The sequence below is a fragment of the Lepidochelys olivacea genome, assembly GCF_965140295.1.
Source record: "Lepidochelys olivacea isolate rLepOli2 genome assembly, chromosome: 10".
NCBI lineage: Eukaryota > Metazoa > Chordata > Testudines > Cheloniidae > Lepidochelys > Lepidochelys olivacea.
Genome location: NC_140420.1, coordinates 51,922,260 through 51,943,449, shown reverse-complemented (window position 1 = coordinate 51,943,449; position 21,190 = coordinate 51,922,260). Strand labels below are relative to the sequence as shown.

The following is a 21,190-nucleotide window of genomic DNA, read 5'->3' as shown; positions in this document are numbered from 1 at the left end:
ATTCTTCAAAGCTCTTTCTATAGAAAAAATATTTCCCAGAAAAACCCCTTTCCAATAATTTTCATTCATTTCCGCACAATGAATCGGGACTATTTGTCAAAGTATCAGACTTCACTCTCGTTCGGTATTTGAAACAGAAATACTGCAAACATATTAAAATGATTTCACTAGCAAATGCACTTCAGCATATTATCAGAAATTACCATTTTTTAGACAAGGTACATCACTCAAATATATTACAATATAAAAACATTTTTTTAATTTGGTTTTTCTCTCTCTCTTTTTTTCCCCTTTCTTCTTTTTAAGTAGAATACATTATTGACTAGAATAATTTCTTAACCTAAACAGCAAATTTACAATAATTTGATGTATTTTATGAACAGTTTAAATAATTCTCTGAAAAGCCTACAATAATTTTCTCTTCATTTTCTTCTGCATGTTAAGGAAGACACAAAATCCAGCTTTCAAACATGATTTTGTTTCTCTTCAGTTGGGAAATTCTGAAGAATGAAAAGCAGAAGTGGAGAAGTGAGCACTATTACATGCCTGAATGAAAATAACCTGAAGGAAAGAGGTTACTATGGCATTACAACAAATGATGAATAGAGATTGAGAAAACTGTAGATGGTGACAGATGCTGTAGCCATAAACAGATGAGGGAATGCATCAGAATACCAGCAAAATAAAGTATTTGTGACATATCTCTATGCTCCTAGGTTTAAAGGCCTCAAATGAGTGGACAGAATTTGGAGATGTATTCGGGAAAAGGATATGTAGCAGACTTAGCTGCCCGCTGCATGGAGTGCTGTATTGTACCAGCTAGAGAGAACTGGATAGGTCTAATGGAAAAAATGTACCTTGGACTCCAAATTAGGGATGTAAAAGTTTAACCAGTTAACTGATAAACTTGATGCTTATCGGTTTCTGTTAACTATTAAACTCCACCCAGGGTCCTGGCTACCACCCTGAGCAGAGCCCTGGAGGCGGGTCCAGCAGTGGAGCCCTGCCTAAAATGTGGTGGTACTGCAGCACCCCCCACATCCCTAGCACCCCAGTTAACCGTTTAACTAATAGAATTTTAATCGGTTACATGGTTATTGTTTTTACACATTATTTACATCCCTACTCCAAATTGCTTATTGATAGAAGTAAAGCAGCATCCTAGTTTGTATGGGAATCTGCAATGAGGTTTTGTTATTAAAGGTCATTACAAAAGAAGACTGATAAAAGAAAATGTCAGATAAGTTTTGCAGAGTTTCCTGTAACTATTCTGGCAGAGATTCTGTAGTAGACAGAAAAAGGACTTTACAAATTTGATTCAGACATATGACCAAATATGACAGGTTTCAGAGTCCACATGTTTTAAAGATAGAGTGTGTCTTGGTTAGCCATTGTGAAGAACTATATTAGAGTCAAGCCAGAGAAAAGACGATTAAAGTAAGTGATGGATATCTTGTAGGATTGTCTGGTTACAGTTCAGGAAATCAAAATAGCCTGAATCCAGTATCCAATTTGTCTGGCAATCCTGACATTGTCTTGTGTCAACAACAGATGTCAACAGGTGGAACAAATCTAGATTTCAGTGTGTAACAACAAATTCTATCTACACTGCCCCCATCATTTATACTGCTCACACTGATGGGAGGGACATGACACAGGACTGGCAATGCCAATAGGATCAGAATCCTTGTTTTTTAGTTAAGCCAGTTGGTTTATTTTTAAAGAGACTAAGCAGAATAGTATCTCTCTCTCCTATTTGTTTGAGTAGAGATACTTTCTTTCCTCACAACTGGTTTTCTGGGAAGTATACATAGGATCCTATGTCCTTCTTGGTTTATCGGTGCCCAACTCAGGAAGGTTAGTTCACAATTTCTATAATTTCTAAAATTCTTTAGGACATTTATTCTATTGACTGCTCAATAGTGTTAAGGCACACAGTGATTTCTGTGAAGTACCTCCAGCTATACAACTGAATAAATGGGAGAGAGAGTAAGGGCATGGAAAGTGCTAATGGAGTAGTTCAGCAGGCAAAATCACATTTATTTGCATCCGGACCATATGTTAATTCCACTGAAGAGGTGCAGATATTAATACCAGCACCAGAACTGCAGATCTAAATACACACTTCCAGAGAAATCTGTAAATTCCTGTATTAAAAAAGAAACACTGGCTATATTTCATAACAAGGCCTTGCAAGAGATTTTGTGAAGATTATTTGTATACCAGCCCTTACAGTCATAAAGAAGCTAAAATAATGAGATTCTGAGTGGATTTTGCACAAAGAAAAATGTTCATATATATGCAACAAATTGTTTTCTGAGACATGAGAGCAATCTCCTAGCCTTATCATTTCTTATTCTAGAGGAGGATGCAAAGTAATCAGGACAAGTTTAACACCATGTTTAAGGTCATTCAAATTAGGTCTCGAAACAATGTTTTGAAAAAACATGTGGATACCACAGAAAATTAAAACAAACAAAGGTGAGAAAAGCCTAACTTCCTGGTTGTTTTTTTTTTTTGGTTGATTGGTTTTAAGGGAATGTGTGTGGGCGGGGGAGGGGAGGAGGAGGGGCGGGGAAGGCAACCTGATAAAGGGTCAGTTTGAGGCTGCTTTATCCAAGTGCTGCAGTTAAAACAATACAGCAATTCGTGTGTAGTGGTGCGGTCAAAGTGAGTTAAAGAAGAAACTTCTAGGATAGCTGAAACACCTATTTAAGGCCACAAGAGCCAAGGATCTTGTAGTAGGTGACAAAACAAGAGGAAGATCAGAAACAGCCCGACATTAGGACAATGTAGTTCTGCTAGAGTACTCAAAAGAGAAACTATAAATCTGATGTCCAAAGGTGGGATTGAACCTCAACAAAGGTTTCTTGGGTTGACCGTCAAAAGTTTAAGACAGTTGAAATTCAAGACAGACATCTAATGTTACATATGTCAGTATTTGATGTTCCGCATTCAACTATTCTTACCTTTTCATAGGCATACTGTTCCTGAAGCATTATTGGCAAACGTTCCAAGAAAGCCCTCATGCAAGGGGCCATATTTAATCCTAAAACTCCCTGTTGTTTCAGTGCAGTCCTACATGTTGCAAGGACGTGATTGGAAGATATCCACTCTGATGTGCAATTCACCACCAACACATCCTGTTCAACAATACAATCACCAGATACATTTTATATACCAGAAATTAAACAGAGGAAATATGCTTATTCAGATCAATCTGACTACTCTCACTAATTGTCTTTGTCCCAATACTGCTCAACACCTAAAAGTATCAGTGTGAGTAAGTGACAATGCTGAGTTGAAAGAAAAATTATGTACCTTTATCATCTGTGTATTTATACAACACTTTAAACAATTTGTCTTAGACAGCATTATAAAATGGGTTGGTAGCACCTACTATTATTAAGATTGCCTGATATTTCTCATTATAAAACCATTTTATGCTGGGTGTCATCCTCAAGATGAAATTTTTTGAAAAATTTCAACCAAAATGGTTCCAAAAACTAGGCTAGGGAAAAATATATCAAGAACAAATCTCCTTCTTTGACAGGGTTACTGGCCTATTGGCTGGGGGAAAGCAGTACATATGGATTTTAGTAAGGTTTTTGACTCAGTCCCACATGACATTTTCATACACAAACTACGGAAATGTGGTCTAGGTGAAATTAGTATGAAGTGGGTGCACACCTGGATGAAATACTATACTGAAAGTAGTTTCAATAGTTCACTGTCAGACTGGGAGGGTGTATCTAGTAGTACGTAAAAACACCCCCGCATATAAAATTTCAGCCCAAATGGTTAAAATTTGGTAAAATTATAACCCAATGAAAAATGAAGGTTACTCATCAGTACCACTTACAGGTGAGTAACCTCCATTTCTTCTTCGAATCACCTCAGCACATTCGATAGTTTGATAAATAGAACTGTCTTCCAAGGAAGATGGGATGTGGTTTTCTAATTAAACAGTGACTCAAGTACCACTTTACCAAACTGAGCATCTGACCAGGATGCATAATGTTTTGTTAACATAAGCATAAAGCTCCATGTCGCAGCTCTGCAAATTTCTGCAATGGGAATATACCTAAAACAGCATGCCATGGAGGCCACCTTTGCCCTTGTGGAATGGGATCTAATCCCTGCTGGGAGAGGGACAGAGGCTAATTTTTAGCTCTTTTCAATGCATTGCCTAAGCCACTTAGATAGTCTTTGTGAAGTAAATGCCTGTCCTTTATTATTTTGTGCATAAGAAAACTGATCTGATGACATTCTAAAGTCTTTGGTTATATTTAGATAGAAAGCTAAAGCCCTTTTAGCATCTAGTGCAGGGGTCGGGAACCTATGGCACGTGTACCAAAGATGGCACGCGAGTCGATTTTTAATGGAACACTGCTGCCTGCCGGGTCCCAGCCGCTGGCCCCACTCAGTCCGCTGCCGAACCCAGGCTGGGACCCTGGCAGGCAGCAGCATGCCATTAAAAATCCTGCCCACCCTGGCCCGCTCTTCTCCGCCCCCTGTAGGAGCAGGGTGAAGAAGCTTGGTCCGCGGTTGCTGCTGAAGGGCAGGCAAGGTCCCCCCTCCCCCACCTCTTCCCCCAGAGTGCTGTGTTCCCGCCCCTCCTCCTCTCCCTCCCTGCCGCCGATCAGCTGATGGCCCTTGCGAGGGAGGGGCAGAAGCAGAACCACAGCACGCTCGCTGCTCCGGGGAGGAGGTGGAGAAGAGGTGGGGATGGGGCCTTGGGGAAGGGGGGTGGAATCAGGGCATATACCCTCCAGCCCTGTCATAAATATAAAGGGAAGGGTAAACCCCTTTAAAATCCCTCCTGGCCAGAGGAAAAACCCTTTCACTTGTAAAGGGTTAAGAAGCTAGGATAACCTCGCTGGCACCTGATCAAAAGGACCAATGAGGAGACAAGATATTTCAAAAGCCGGGGGAGAGGGAGAAACAAAGCCTCTCTCTCGGTCTGTGTGATGCTTTTGCTGGGGACAGAACAGGAATGGAGTCTTGGAACTTAGTAAGTAATCTAGCTAGATATGCGTTAGATTATGATTTCTTTAAATGGCTGAGAGAATAAGCTGTGCTGAATGGATATTCCTGTTTTTGTGTTTTTTTGTAACTTAAGGTTTTGCCAAGAGGGATTCTCTATGTTTTGAATCTAATTACCCTGTAAGGTATTTACCATCCTGATTTTACAGAGGTGATTCTTTTTACTTTTTTTTCTATTAAAATTCTTCTTTTAAGAAACTGAATGCTTTTTCATTGTTCTTAAGATCCAAGGGTTTGGGTCTGTGGTCACCTATGCAAATTGGTGAGGATTTTTATCAAACCTTCCCCAGGAAAGGGGTTGTAAGATTTGGGAGGATTTTTCGGGGAAAGACATTTCCAAACGGACTCGTTCCCAGTAACCGGTGTTAGACGTTTGGTGGTGGCAGCGAAAGTCCAAGGGCAAAAGGTAAAATAGTTTGTACCTTGGGGAAGTTTTAACCTAAGCTGGTAAAAGTAAGCTTAGGAGGTTTTCATGCAGGTCCCCATATCTGTACCCTAGAGTTCAGAGTGGGGAAGGAACCTTGACAAGCCCCCTGCCATGAGCCGCTGTGGGCAGGGGGCTGGGAGCACCCCCATGGCCCTAGCCCACACCTCCAGCCCTCTGCCCTGACTCCTGTGCACCCCCCTAACACACACCCAGCCCTCTGCCCTGACCCCTGCACCCCCCATGATCCCAGCCCTGACTCCAGCCCCCGCCACACATACCCAGCTCCCCCACACCCCATGCCCTGACTCCTGCACACCCCTCATGTTCCCAGCCCTCTGCCCTGACTCCTGCACCCCCCACACATACCCATCCCCTCCACCTCATGTCCTAACTCTTGCACCCCACACATTCCCACCTCCACCCTGAGCACCAAACAAGAGCTCCTGCACACACACCCCCACATTCCCACCTGCACCCCTTGTACCAAATGGGAGCTGCCCAGGTAAGCACTCCACACCCAAACCTCCTGCCGCAATCCTGAGAGCCCTCCCTCATTCTAGCTCCTGGCCAGGCCCTATACCCCAACACCCAGCCTACTCCTTCACCCCCAGCCCTGTGCTCAGTGCACACCCACCCTCAGCTCAGTGCAGAGATAGAGGAAGGGAATGGGCTAGAACCAGGGAGAAAGTAGGTACCCACTCTATGTGGGCCGGGCTGGGATCCCAGACCGGCAATGTGCTGATCCGCTCAGCCCACTGCCGGTCTGGGGTCCCGGCCGCTGGCCCCGCTCAGCCCGCTGCCGGTCTGGGGTTCCGGACGCTGGCCCCTTGCCAGCCGGGGTCCTGCCCGCAGGCCCCGCTCCGCCTACTGCTGGCCTAGGTGAACGGAACCCCAGGCTGGCAGCGGGCTGAGTGGGCCGGCGGCGTAAGATCAGCATTTTAATTTCATTTTAAATGAAGCTTCTTAAACATTTTGAAAACCTTGTTTACTTTACATACGACAATAGTTTAGTTATACTAATAGAGAGAGACCTTTTAAAAAACGTTAAAATGTATTACTGGCATGCAAAACCTTAAATTAAAGTGAATAAATGAAGACTTGGCACACACTTCTGAAAGGTTGCCAATCCCTGATCTAGTGTTTGAAGCTTTGCTTTGCCTGAATGAGCATAGGATCTAGGAAAGAATACTGGCAGATTAACTGATTGGATGAGATGAAAATTGGTTACCACCTAGAATAAGAATTACAGATAGGGATGGAAAAATCACCGTGTCCTTGTGGAAAATAGTGAGAAGTGGGATCAGTCATTGTGGCTTGAAGTTTGCTTACTCTTCTGGCAGATGTTATGGCTATAACAAATACTGTTTAGATTAACAGGTAAAACCGTGAATATTCATTCAGATGCTCAAAGGAAACCTTTATAAATTGAGTAAGGACTAGGTAAAGGTCCCATGATGAAGGTGTATCTTTGACTGATGGATAGATGTTCACTAGACTAAGCCCTGGTCTGTAAAATATTCTGGGGTGGATCTTTCCCAATCTTTCCTTTGAAGCTGTTCCATTTTGCATATGTAATTAGTCATTAGGCCAGAGACAGCAAGAAAGAATGACTCTAGAAACTGGTGGTTAGAGGACTCACTTGCGAAGTGGAAGACTCAAGTTCATTTCCCTGTTACAATTAGTATTTAATTATTTATACACAGTGGAACAGCTTTAACAACAGAGAGAGTCCCACACCATATCATCTCATAGTCCAGTGGGTAGGGCACTTTCCTCCAATGTGGAAGACCCAAGTTCAAATCCACATTAGCCAGAGTGGGAATTTACTTCGGGTCTCCCACATTCTAGGTGAGTGTTCTAACCACTGGGCTAAAGATCAAAAGGGAGAAACCGCTACTTCCAACCCGTTTTTTGTGACTGGTGCCTCAGTCCTGAAAAAAAAATTAATATTTTTTTTGACAAGAACTATTTGGCAAATTCACAAATAGATTTGGCCAACTGAAAATTGCATTTTTCAAATTTCACTATAGGCCAAAAAGAAAAAAATCACCCAGCTCTAATTGCAATAGAACACTAAAGAAAGGTACTGTACAATGCTAAATTTTACATTTTCAACCACAAAGACTATTTTAACCTTCTGAAGCAGATATTTCTTCTATGACAGACACATTTCACATCTCTGCCATAAAGAGGGGTGACATTTGTTACATGCAATAAATTTCAAAATGACAAAGCATTCACCTGGGTGCATATTTTTTTAAATTGATTTCCCCATTTCTCTCTTTTTCATACATGAAGTCTGAAATCTAAACAAAAAGTTTTTTAACTCTTTTTAAAAGATAAGATGGCAGTTGAGAGTCAAAACAATGTATTCTGCATGTAAACAGACAAACTATGTACAGCAGAACTTTAATTACTCAAGCTCCTTATTTGACAGCAAATGCGCGTGGATAACATGGACTAAGCAGAACAGGGAGAGAAATATGCTAGCAGTTTGTTAGAAAGAAAAGTTTGGGTAAATGGGCTTCTTTTTGTAATAAGAACCTTCCCTTACTACCCACAAATTTAACTCAAAAGAACAGCACTTTAATATACAATAATACCTTTGATCTATTCGAGCAAGCAGCTACTCCAACATCAGGGATCCATACTGCAGTTTGAATAGCTCCAGAACCAATCACAACACTTTGTAATACAGAGCCATCCTAAAACAAGAAATGTTTTGATCAATACACATATTTAGTTAAACATCTGAATTTATCATCCTGTAGTACTCTAAATAAACACCCCCCAAACATTTCAATTAATGCTTGTTTAAAGTATTTTAAACCCTTTGAACTAAAATTCCTATACGACAGTCAAAAAGGCATATGCGTTTTCCATAATATATTATTAAAAGTTAAAAATAGCATTGATATAACATCTTCTAAGTGTTTTACACAGTCTCAACAGCCAGTGAAGAAAGCAAGTATTATTCCCTTTTTTCAGAGGGGAGAAACAAAAGCACAAATTGGCTAAAGACTTGAGGTCATAAATGACTTGACCAGGCACATAATCAGTTGCAGAGCCAGAATTAGAATTCAGGTATTTTACCCCAAATCTTGTATTCATTATTCATGACTACGCTTCCCCTAATTTTATAAAGTATTTATCAAAGAAAACTACAAAGGACATAAAATTATCCTTTAGCTTTTGATCTTAAACATACCTATTTTAACAAACTTTAAGAAATATAACTAAGCTTTCATCACGGTTATTATTAGTAAAAGTCATGGACAGGTAATAAACAAAAATTCACAGAAGCCCTTGACCTGTCCGTGACTTTTACTAAAAATAACGTGGGGGGAGAGCTGATGAGGGGGATGACTGAAGACCAAGTGTGGGAGAGGAAAGCCCAAGCTGCGAGGGCCCTCTGGGTGCCGCAGCCACTCTAGAATCCATGAATTCTGTGACATCCATGGCATAATCTTTGAGTAATCTTAAATATAACTCAAAGACAACCTTACCCGTAAAGACCAAATGTTCATGAGCCCACCGAGTCCACCAGACACTAATACCAGTCCATCAGAGCTGAAGGCCAAAGTCCGAACAGGAGTAATATGTCCTCTCAGTTGATAAATGCACTTGGCATCTACTGCTTTTCTGTATCCATCCTGCAAATTATTTTATCATTATGACATATCCTGGATTGCATTTATAGAAAATTGTGAATAGAAGAGTGTTTCAGATTTAGACTTTTTTGCAACCAGTGTATAGATTTTCTTGGTTCAACTACTTTTATTTTAACAGGGAAAGCAGAATAAGGCACCATAAAAAGAAAAGGGCTTATAGAATTATTCAAGCTGATACAACAGACTACGAGCACCTACAGTGATGTTGCACTCTAAGTAAATATATCTAAATGCATATTTACTTAAGAAACCTTAGTTTTATTTGTAATTATTTTAGTCATGTTTTATAAGGATGCCTTTAACTTATTACCATCTATATTTTCCTCTTCGAAATACCATAAGCATTCAAGATCACATTACGGCTGGGTCTTACCATTTAAAAAAACATTTTAGTTAAAATTAAGTCGAGGCGAATTTATATGCGAAGAAACTTTCAATATTATTTTAGTTTTCTCTTTTGGAAATAACTGAATAATTTTAAAAGAACTAGATAGCATTACCAAGTTTTAGCCAAGATCAATAGCTCTTGCAAATAAGTTGTTTTTAAACCTTGACCTCCCGTTTAGAGTCATAGACCTTAAGACCATAATGGACCACCAGATCATCTAGTCTGACAACTGGTCACCGACAGCACCCAGCAACCACACACTAAACTCAACATCCAAAATTAGACTAAAGAATTAAACTACCCAGGAAATAATACTATTAGGCAGGGAACAGAAGGGACCAAGGTGCACCAATGCCCAAAGTACCTGTAATAGCAGGGAATTGATTAAGGGAAGTACACCCAGATAATCCTGGCAAGCGACCTGTACTCTAATGCTACAGAGGAAGGCGAAAATCCCCACAAGGTCACTGCCAATCTGACCCGGGGAAAATTACTGAGCATGTGAGCAAGACCCTGAGCATGTGAGCAAGAACCATTTCCTGCCTTGGAAACACCTCCATGTGCATAAGCACAGACAAATTAAAATAAATGTAACTTTTTTAAACTAAATGGTTTTTAAATATTTCTCTCTTCTCCCTCTCCATCCATGCAGATATTTAAATATCTTGCTCCCATCCTTTCCTATTATCGTAGAAAAAACCATGGATACAACCAGGTTAAGATTTCCTAACATTTGCTCAATTGTCTTTACCTTGCCACTTGTTTCCTGTTCCCACCATCCTTCTGCACTACTTGAGCTGGACTGCAACACGATCAGCATGTCTTGGGGAACACTCCAAACACACACTAAGCCATTCTGGCATCCTCTGAAGAAAGTTAGAATACATCACATGAAAACAAAGTAAAGTTATTAACATACAGCACCAATCAACAAATGTCCTAAAAGTATGTCAGTCTGTAATGATATACATTTAGAGCAAGGTGATTAAGAAAGATAATCTGCTTAAAAACAAAGTCCAAGGGCGGCAGATAATTTTTTAAAAGTTGTATACAGATTTAGGGGTAATGCTGATTGAAAAAGTTCATTTTTCTTTGTTTAACTCTTTCTTAATATTAATTTTTGCCAAAACTAATTTTGTCAGCACCACTTCGTTTAAACGGAAGTTAGTGAAGTAGTATCTCCAATATAAAAGGAAAGCTGAGGCAGACTGGAAAAAGGAAAAACTTCTTTTTCATTGTACTGTTTGAAATTTTACTATATTATTTAATTCACTTTTTATTTTTACATAAAATATGCATATTGACAGTGATTTTTTTTTATTCCTGCTCAAAATATTTAGAAATATCCTCCATAGGTTTTCACCCTATTTTTCACATTAAATATTTTCATATTTTACCTAATACTCCCTTGCAATCATTGCGCAATCAGAATGTATAGGTCCCAGGAATATTTATCAGCACAGGAAGCATTTGCAACTATGGACATAACTGGCACTTTCTACAACAATGATTAATTGATGTTTCCAGTAACCTGCAAACATACCACATTACGTTTTCATTGTGACAAATTCAAGTTAATTAACTAAGATCAGCCCTGGTCAGTACTTGGTGCAGATCCCTCCAGAGAAAAGCCTAGGTGGAGGGGAAAAGCTGTTGGTGATTTAGTAATGGGAACTTTTTGCATTTAAGTCAGTACTGAACAAGTGTTCTACTATGAACAGCTTGTTGAATTTTGTTGTTTTTTTGTTTAGGATGAAAGATGCTACATAAATCCAAATTGCTATAAGTATTAATACAAAGTACAAAGACTACACAGGAAGTATTAAAGCAAAAATGTTAACATACGTAGCCAGTAACAGCTGCAACTTGGGTCCTTTCCCTGGAAGGTTGCACCAGGTAATACTATTCACAATAGCTGGATGGGAGAGTGAATGCAAACGCCTCCAGCATCCCCCCATATATCTCCAGAGTTTCACCATTTCTTCTTTGCAACATGTCATAAGAATCTTACCAGTTGGATCCCACTTCACACTAACAATGGTGTCCTAAAGGATTCAAACAAACAATCAAAAAGATTACAACATTCAGTGTCTTCATAATATGACTTACGAATATGAACATCACACAAATCCAACTAAACTTCCTTCCAACACAAAAGTATTAAGCACTTGAACTTCATATACATCGTCATATAAACCACAAAAATGGAACTATGTTGATGATTTGATGCAGCAATTTATAACAGAAATGAAGTCATACCTAGTGGTTATCACAGTTCTACGAGAGCGAGAAAAAAAAACAGTTACTCATCTTCTCAAAACTCTTCAAGATGTGTTATTCATGTCCATTCCAATCAGGTGTGTGTGCGCGCGCCCGTGCACAGTAGCCGGAAGATTTTCCCCCTAGCAGCATCCATGGGGTCGGCCTGGGTGCCCCCTGGAGTTGCATCTTCATGGCGCCCAATAGAGAGCCCTGCTGACCCACCACCCTCTCAGTTCCTTCTTGCCAGCTACTCCGACAGAGGGGTAGGAGGGTGGGTATTGGAAGGTACATGAACACCACATCTAGAAGAACAACAGTTACGAGAAGGTGAGTAACCATTTTTTCTTCTTTGAGTGCTTCTTCCTGTCAATTCCAGTCAGGTGACTGAAAAGCCCAAGTTCCGGAGGTGGGGTCGGAGTTGTCCACTGACTGGAGCACTGCTTGTCCAAAGGCCACATCGTCTCTGGCCTGCTGGGTAATTGCATAGTGTGTGGTAAAAGTATGAATGGAGGACCATGTAGCGGCTCTGCAGATTTCTTGAGTGGGAACCTGAGCCAGAAACGCTGTTGAGGCCTGCACCCTGGTGGAGTGCGCAGTGATTGGAGGTGCAGAAACCCCTGCCAGGTTGTAGCACTCCTGAATGCAGGACGTGATCCATGATGAAATTCATTGCGACGATATAGGCAGACCTTTCATTCTGTCCACCACTGCCACGAATAACTGGACCAACTTTCTGAATGGCTTCATTCTCTCGATGTAGAAGGCTAGCGCCCTACGGACATTCAATGAGTGAAGTCTCTGCTCCCTGCTGCTGGAACACAGCTTAGGGTAGAATATCAGGAGAAAGATGTCCTAGTTGATGTGAAACTGTGATACAACCTTCAGTAGGAAGGCAGGATGCGGTCTGAACTGAACCTTGTCCTTATAGAACACGGTGTATGAGTGCTCTGATGTTAGGGCTTTAAGTTCAGACACCCTCCTGGCCGAGGTTATCACCACCAGGAACGCAACCTTGTAAAAGAGGTAGAGCAGGGAGCACGATGCCAAGGGTTCAAAGGACAGTCTCATGAGTCTACGAAGGACCAGGTTAGGGTCCCAAGCCAGGACAGGCTGCCAGATGTGAGGGTATAGCCTGTCGAGACCTTTTAGAAACTGGCTGACCATCGGGTAAGCAAAGACAGAATGGCCCTCCGCGCCCGGGTGGAAGGCAGAGATGGCGGCCAAGTGAACCCTTATTGACGACACTGAAGGCCCCTGCTGCTTCAAATGGAGGAAGTAGTCCAGAATAAGCAGCACTGAGGCTAGCATCGGGAACAAATGGCGCTGTGCTGACCAGATTGAAAATCTCTTCCACTTGGCAAGGTACGTGGCTCTCGTAGAGGGTTTTCTGTGGCCAAGGAGGACTTGTCTAACCTGTTCTGAACAGGAAAGCTCCACCAGGTTCAACCACGGAGCTTCCAAGCCGTGAGGTGCAGAGACCTGAGGTTCAGGTGTCGGAGACTACCGTGATCTTGTGTCAGAAGGTTCGGGAAGAGCGGCAGGGTGATTGGAGCTTCCATGGACATGTCTACGAGAGATGTGTACCAGTGCTGGCAGGGCCAGCTGGAGCTATCAATATGACCTGAGCTCGTTCCCTCCGGATCTTGAGGAGTATCTTGTAAACGAGTGGTATGGGTGGAAAGGCATATAGGAGACAACCTCCCCATGGGAGGAGAAACGTGTCCACACTGGAGCCCAGGCTGTGATTTTGGAAGGAGCAGAACTGCTGGCACTTCCTGTTGCATCATGTGGCAAATAAGTCTATCTGGGGAAATCCCCACCTCTGGAACATTGAATTTGCAACGTACAGGTGAAGGGACCATTCGTGGCCAGGAAAGGCCCTGCAGAGGTGGTCCACCAGCTTGTTCTGTACCCTGGGGCGGTACGACACTTGTAGGTGTACTGAATGTTCTACAGCAGGAGGGCTTCCTGGCACAGGGGAGAGGAGCGGACACGCTCTTGTTTGTTGATATAGAACATTGCCGTGGTGTTGTCCATTGTAACTGATACACATTGTCCGTTAAGTATGCCCGGAAGGTCTGGCACACCAGGCACACCGCTCTCAGCTCTCTGACATTGAGGTGGAGAGCCAGATCTGCCTGAGTCCAGAGACCCCGAATCCTGTGGTCTCCTAGATGTGCTTCCAAGCCCAAGTCTGATTCGTCCATCACTAGCAAAAAAGATGGCTGTGGACTGGCGAAGGGGACCCTGGAGCACACTTTCTGAGGGTTAAGACACCACAGGAGGGAACTGAGGATTGGGCGAGGCAGGGTCACGATCCTGTCCAGGTCGATGCTAACCATGACTGGTGCAGTCAGAGCCTGAGTCTGGCATGCTGCACCACGCAGGTGCAGGCAGCCATATGTCCCAGAAGCTTCAGGCATTTTCTTGCTGTGGTGGTGGGAAACTGTCTGAGACCTCCAATGATACTGGCCAGGGCCTGGAACTTCGCTTCCGGCAGTATGCTCCGGCTTGGGTCGAGTCCAGTAGTGCTCCTATAAACTCTATGCTCTGAAGAGGGCACAGAGTCGATTTTGCTTCGTTTAGAAGGAGACCCAGGTTGTCAAAGGTGGCCCTTAAGAATCTGACTTGCGTTTCCACTTGGGTCCTGAAGTGACCCTTGATCAGCCAGTCACTCAGGTATGGAAATACCTGTACCTTGTGCCTGCACAGGAACACAGTGACAACACAACACAGGAACACAGTGACAAGTCTTGGTGAAGACTTGAGGTGCTGCCACCAGGCCGAACGGAAGAACTGTAAATTGGTAGTGGGTATTGTTCATCACAAACCTGAGGTACTTCCTGTGTGGCTGAGTGATTGCAATATGAAAGTAAGCATCCTTCAAGTCGAGGGTGGCATACCAGTCTGCTGGATCCAGTGAGGGGATGACAGAGGTCAACGAGACCATGCGGAAACTGAGTTTCTTTACGAACTTGTTGAGTTCTCGCAGGTTCATGATTGTCCTGAGGCCACCTTTGGCTTTCGGTATTAAGAAATACCGGGAATAAAAGCTCTCGCCCCTGTGCTCCTGGGGAACCTCCTCCACTGCCCCTAGCAATAGGAGCGACTGTATCTCTTGGATAAGGAGTTGCTCATGAGAAGGGTCCCTGAAGAGGGACGGGGAAGGGCAGGAGGGCACAGAATTGGATGGAGTATCCCCTTTCTACCCTGCAGAGCACCCAGCGGTCCGAGGTGATACAGGACCATGCACGGTAGAAAGGGGATAGTTGGGACGAGAAGGTAAGGCAGGGTGGATCTAGTCTTTGGAGTGGTACACCGTCCTCGACCGTGCCTTCAAAAGACCAGTTTGGGTCCTGAAGGTGGCTTGGGTTGTCCTAAGCCCTGGTCAGAGGGTTGACGCGGCCTTCTCCTGGCCAGTCCTGTTTCTCCTTCTGGACCCGTCCTGGTGGTTCTGGTGACCGAACATCTGAGGAGGCTGTGGATGGAAGTGTGTCTGCTGCGTTGACAGTGTACAGAGGCTCAGGGACCTGAGGGTGGCTCTGGAGTCCTTTAGGCTGTTTAGATTTGTGTCCATTTTCTCCGAAAAAAGAGTCTCACCCTCAAAAGGCAGGTGTTGTATGGTCTGCTGGACCTCATAGGGGAGACTGGAAACCTGGAGCTATGAGCCCCTTCTCATGGCTACTCCTGTGGCCATAACCCTGGTGGCAGCATCTGCTCCATCAAGTGCCGCCTGCAGCGATGCCCTGGAGATCAGTCTCCTTGACCAAAGCCGAAAATTTGGCATGGGAATCCGAGGGGAGGAACTCTGTGAATTTAGCCATTGCCGAGCAGGTATTGTAGGAGTACCGACTGATGATGGCCTGCTGGTTGGCTGTTCGGAGTTGTAGTCCCCCCGTTGAGTATACCTTTAGCGCGAATAGGTCTAGTTTTTTAGCATCCCTATTCTTGGGAGAAGGGCCCTGAAAGCCTTGCCTCTCCTGCTGGTTAGCAGCATCCACCACCAAAGAGTCAGGCTGGGGGTGGGATTATAGGTGTTCATAATTCCTGCAGGGCACAAAGTACTGGCGTTTGTTACGCTTGGCAGTGGGTGGCAGCGAGATCTGGGTCTGCCACAGGGTCTTAGTCATATCCATAATTGTCTTTATAAATGGGAAGGCAATATGGGAAGGGGGCGAGGGGGCCAGGATATCAGCCATAGGGCCTTCATCATCTACTTCTTCTGCCTTAATGCCCAGATCCTGGTGACCCGGCGCAGCAACTGCTGCAACACCCTGGAGTCTTCCAGAGCTGGGGCTATGGAAGTGCCCGCCAGCGCCTCATCTGGTGAAGAGGAGGAGGAGGCCACTAGAGACTCTCTACCATCCCCACCTGAGGGATCTCGTGACCCCAGGGGGACTGTGGTTGGTTGGCCCAGTCCCACGAAGGGCATGGGTATTGGTGCTGACGTCGGGTCCCACGCCGTTGCTGGTATAGACACCTGGTGTAGCATCTACTCTGGGGTCTTCATGGATGCCGTTGCAGCCGGCTTAGACAACGATGTCGGTGCCGTCGTCAGTGCCGAAGGTGCAGCTGGCGCCACAACAGCAGCACTCCGGTGCTGAAGGCGTTGTCGTTGTTGGTAACGGTGACATGGCCGCCAGCATTGACACTGGAGATAATGGCTCAGTCGCTCGTCGTGGCGGATGCCACTGATGCAGCTCCCAAGCAGAATCCTGGGCTCTGACCCTGGCCTTGATGGAAAGCCCCGAGAGTCCAAAAGGGCCACTGAGCCAGGTTCTGCCATTGTGAGGGCCACTGCATTGCGTGGGACCCTCTGCTCCTGCTATAGTCAGAAAGGTATGAGTTTGACTCTGATGTTTCAGAATAGGAGGACCAGGGTGGCGCTGCACATCGCGATGTAGTGTTGGGAGCTTGGGGACCGACTGCGCTCTCTGGATGGAGGCGCTGGGGTGTTGAGGGGGTGCCGTGGTGACGGGCGTGACATCATCGACGACTTTCCCTTTGACTGAATGGGGTGCTGGGATGAAGCCTACAGTGCTGGCACATCTTTCTGCCTCGGGGACGAGAACGGCGCCGTGAGTCTCAGCAGGTCCTGCGCTGCCTCAAAAGCCTCCGGGGTGGACAGGAGTGGCAGGTGCTCCAAGGGGTTTGGCGAGTGCGGTGGGCCTAGACTCGACTGCCTCACTTGGGCAGGAATTCACGTAGCTCCACTCTGAGCCTCAGAGTCAAGGCCCAACTGAGGTGCCACTGATGGCTGGTCCCTAGATTTTGCCACGGGGGATCGGCCTCTTTCCATCCTCTTCTTCTTCTGCACTGGTGATTGGGACCAGTGCCGAAGGCTGGAGTGCCCCCGAAAGGCTCCATGACAGTGCTGAGCCTCCTTGTCGGTGTCTCTCTTTGACTGAAGACAGCACCGGAGTGCTCCGCACCGAAGATGACATACTGGGAGCGGGATCTCCGGCACCGGGTCTGACTGAAGTTGGAGAGCTGCCTCCATGAAGAGGATTTTAAGCCACTGCTCCTTCTCTTTAAGAGTTCTCAGGCGGAATTCTTGACAGATCTTGCAGCAGTCTTTTTGGTGACCTTCGCCCAGACACCGTAAACAGGAAGTGTGAGGGGTCACTTTTAGGCATGCGCTTCGCGCAGCCCTGGCAAGTCTTGAAGCCTGGGGATCGTGGCATGCCCCAGTGACAAATAAGGGGGGGGAGAAAAATGGGGGAGATGGGGGATGACACCCCCCATAACTGAAAATTTTAAGTGAACTAACTACATTATTCTAACCAACTAGAACTAACTATCTACAGAGAAAACCAAAAGTACTACTAAGCTGCTTGCCGATGCAAGAGCAAGAGGAAGTTCCAGCTACCGTCACTGGCAGTAAGAAGGAACTGAGGGGGCGGCAGGGCACTTTAATGGGCGCGACTCCAGGGGGCACCCAGGCCGACCCCCCAGATGCTGCTAGGGGAAAAAATCTTCCGGCTACTGTGCACATGCGCGCGCACACACCTGACTGGAACTGACATGAACAAGCACTCAAAGAAAAAAAGTTTAATGAAAACAGGATCATTACTAATAATAAAGAATATGGGGAAAGATTCACAGAAAGTACACAATAAGCAGAATTCTCTTTCTACAAAATGTTTTTCAAAGTATCCTGCGAGGCTTTACGCAACTTTTTAGTTATGAAGTTGTAATATGAAAGTACTCCAGTGACACAAAGTCCTTACCTGAATCTGTAGATAATGGGCCAGATTCTGCACTGTGCTTCCTGAAAGATGTAGCACAAAAGGTGCAGCCCAGAAGATGGAGCAAAGGTGAATTTATGCCACCTTTTCATTCTTGGAGTCCAGCCTGCTGTCAGAGCCAAAATGGATCCTGGCATACGTTAGAACAGCCCAGTAATCTGTAATTTATGGCAGCCATTCGCAGGCTATTTTATGGGTTGCACTGCAGATTATTTCCCTTCCTGCTTCCAACTTGCCTATTCCTGTGCTTGGCATGCTCCATACAATGGGAATTGTGAATGGAACAACACTGGGTCTGCTTACATCAGCCTTTCACTGTGGGGGAAGTCTCTTTGCAAATTATTTATGGATTTTATTGGCCACTGGACTGCCATATATTGGCCAGAACAGGGACATAAGGTGCAATGCCGGAGTATTTTGAGAAACATCTTTTACATTTCATAATAACTTTTTTAGTTCTGGCAAAAAAACCCTATCTGTAAAATAAATGATACATTTTAAGTAAGAAAATTTAACAGGCTAGTATCTAAAATTACTTTTAAATTTGTCAAATTGTTCATAGAGAACTACATCTTTTTTTAGATCAGAAGTACACAGCAAATCTTGAAATGCACTTCAGTTACAGTATAAACAACATACATTTGAAGAACCCTACTGGAAGAACTCTTGTTGCACACGTGTGTGCATGTGCGCGCGCCTGCAAATCACCTTAACTTCTTTTGGCCTCTAAATTTACTTCAGTTTAAAATGTACATCAGACTGGATGTCCATCATCGGTAACAGGTGGCTTTCTTTAAAAAATGGGCTATTATCTTTTAAGCCATTTTTATACACAATTTTGAAATGAAGACTATAGTTTAAATCCTGAATTCTCTTTGGGAAACTAGGAGAGTATGAATTAGTTTTCAAGAAAATTAAAACTCTACCTTATGTGCATCAACTAGAACAATTCCTCCTTTTTCAAGTGGCTCCTTCGTACCTATCAGCAATTTTCCATCTGAATAGCCAACTGCAAATGGTCTGTCTTCACTGAACCAGGCAAGGCATGTGACAGACACTATTGGAACAATAAGCACAAATAAAATATATTAAATTACAAGCTATACTGTTCAATTCCCATTGCATTTAGCTCAGAGAAAGAGGTTACTTACCTTTTCGTAACTAACTGTTGTTCTTTGAGATGTGTTGCTCATGTCCATTCCATTCTAGGTGCGCGCCCATGTGCGTGGTTGTCGGAGATTTTTGCCTTAGCGGTATCTGTAGGGTCAGCTGTGGCACCTCCTTGAGTGCCGCACTCATGTATTAGTATATCAGGTGCCGCCGACCCAATGCCCTCTCAGTTCCTTCTTGCCGGCAACTCCGACAGAGGGACAGAAAGGCGGGGTAATGGAACGGACATGAGCAACACATCTCGAAGAACAACAGTTACAAAAAGGTAGGTAACCGTTTTTTCTTCTTTGAGTGCTTGCTCATGTCGATTCCATTCTAGGTGACTCAAATATCCTTGGAGGTGGGCTCGGAGTTCACAGTTATGCAGCTTGAAGCACTGCTCTGCCAAAACCAGCGTCATCTCGAGCCTGCTGGGTAAGTGCATAATGAGATGTGAGCATGTGGACAGATGACCAGGTAGTGGCCCTACAGATCTCTTGGATTGGTGCCTGCGCCAGGAAGGCTGCTGATGACACTTGAGCCCTAGTCGAGTGAGCCATCACGATAGCCGGCAGAGGCATTGTTGCCAGCTCACAGCCGTAGCGGATGCAGGCAGTGATCCAGGGCGAAATCCTTTGAGCAGACACTGGGCGACATCTCATTCTGTCTGCCACCATAATGAACAACTGTGTTGATTTACAGGACGGCTTTGTTCTATCTATGTAGAAAGCCAGTGCCCTCCTAACGTCCAGGGCATGCAGCCTGCGTTCCTCATCTGACATAGGAGGCTTTGGAAAGAAGACAGGTAAGTATATGCCCCAGCCAGTCTGAAACTAGGAAACTACCTTGGGCAGAAACGCTGGGTCTGGGCGCAGCTGGACCTTATCCTTGTAGAATACCATATAGGGCGGTTCTGAAGTAAATGCCCTCATCTCAGACACCCTCCAGGCTGACGTTACTGCAACCAGGAACAAAACCTTCCAGGACAGAAGCAGGAGAGAGCAGGAAGCCAGAGGCTTGAAGGGAGGCCCACTTGAGCCTCGACAGCATGAGATTCAGGTGCGAGGGAGGGAAGGGATCCCGGACATGCAGGTAGAGACGCTCCAGACCCTTCAAAAACTGGGCCATCATGTTGTGAACAAAGACAGACCTGTCTTACAATGGAGGGTGGAAAGCCGAAATAGTGGCCAGGTGGACCATGATCAAGGATGCGGATAAACCTTGGAGTTTGAGGTGCAGAAGATAATCCAGGATCTCCTGCACAGAGGCCTGTGAGGCTCAGATACGCCGTTCTGAGGCCCAGCACGTGAACCTTTTCCACTTGGCCAAGTAAGTTGCTCTGGTGGAGGGTTTTCTGTTACCCAACAAGACCTGCTGAACCCGGGCCAAACATTCCCGTTCGTCCGCGATTAGCCATGCAGTCGAGTGTCAGTGCCGACAAGTTTGGGTGCAGAAGACTGCCATTGTTCTGGGACAGCAGATCCGGCCAGAGGGGTAGCTGCAGCGAGGCGGCTACTGAAAGGTCCAGCAGCGTGCTGAACCAGTACTGGTGAGGTCATGCAGGGGGTATTAGGATAATCTTCATCCTGTCCTGTTTGAGCTTCACGAGGACTGTGAATCAATGGCACTGGTGGGAAGGGATACATTAGCGCCCCCGACCATGGGAGGAGAAACACATTGACAGGGAGCCCCGGTCCATCCCCTGGAACAAACAGAACACATGGCATTTCCTGTTCTGCCTGGACACAAACAGGTCCACCGGGGGAGTTCCCCACCTCTGGAAGATTGTACTGACTGCCTCTAGATCAGGGGTCGGCAACCTATGGCACGTGAGCCAATTTTTAATGGCATGCTGCTGCCTGCCGGACCCAGGCAGACAGCCGCGTGCCACTAAAAATCCTGCCTTGCCCGGCCCGCTCTTTTCCGCCCCCCCCGTGCTCTCCGTGCAGGGCATGCAAGCTTCCCCCCCACACACACTTCCTGCCCCTCCTCCTCTCCC

The 21,190-nt window shown here is 44.9% G+C and overlaps 1 protein-coding gene across 1 annotated transcript in view; it reads right to left on the bottom strand.

The window, feature by feature from the left end:
• The window catches only part of HERC1 (HECT and RLD domain containing E3 ubiquitin protein ligase family member 1), a 213,642-nt gene that overhangs the window by 24,459 nt on the left and 167,993 nt on the right, over positions 1 to 21,190 (bottom strand). Inside the window, exons 55-60 of the mRNA XM_084641722.1 lie at positions 18,969 to 19,099; positions 11,378 to 11,577; positions 10,284 to 10,398; positions 8,980 to 9,126; positions 8,077 to 8,178; positions 2,970 to 3,143 (exon numbers count right to left, since the gene is read on the bottom strand). Of these exons, the coding sequence (XP_084497848.1) occupies positions 2,970 to 3,143; positions 8,077 to 8,178; positions 8,980 to 9,126; positions 10,284 to 10,398; positions 11,378 to 11,577; positions 18,969 to 19,099 (869 nt within the window). The remainder of the gene's footprint in view (positions 1 to 2,969; positions 3,144 to 8,076; positions 8,179 to 8,979; positions 9,127 to 10,283; positions 10,399 to 11,377; positions 11,578 to 18,968; positions 19,100 to 21,190) is intronic.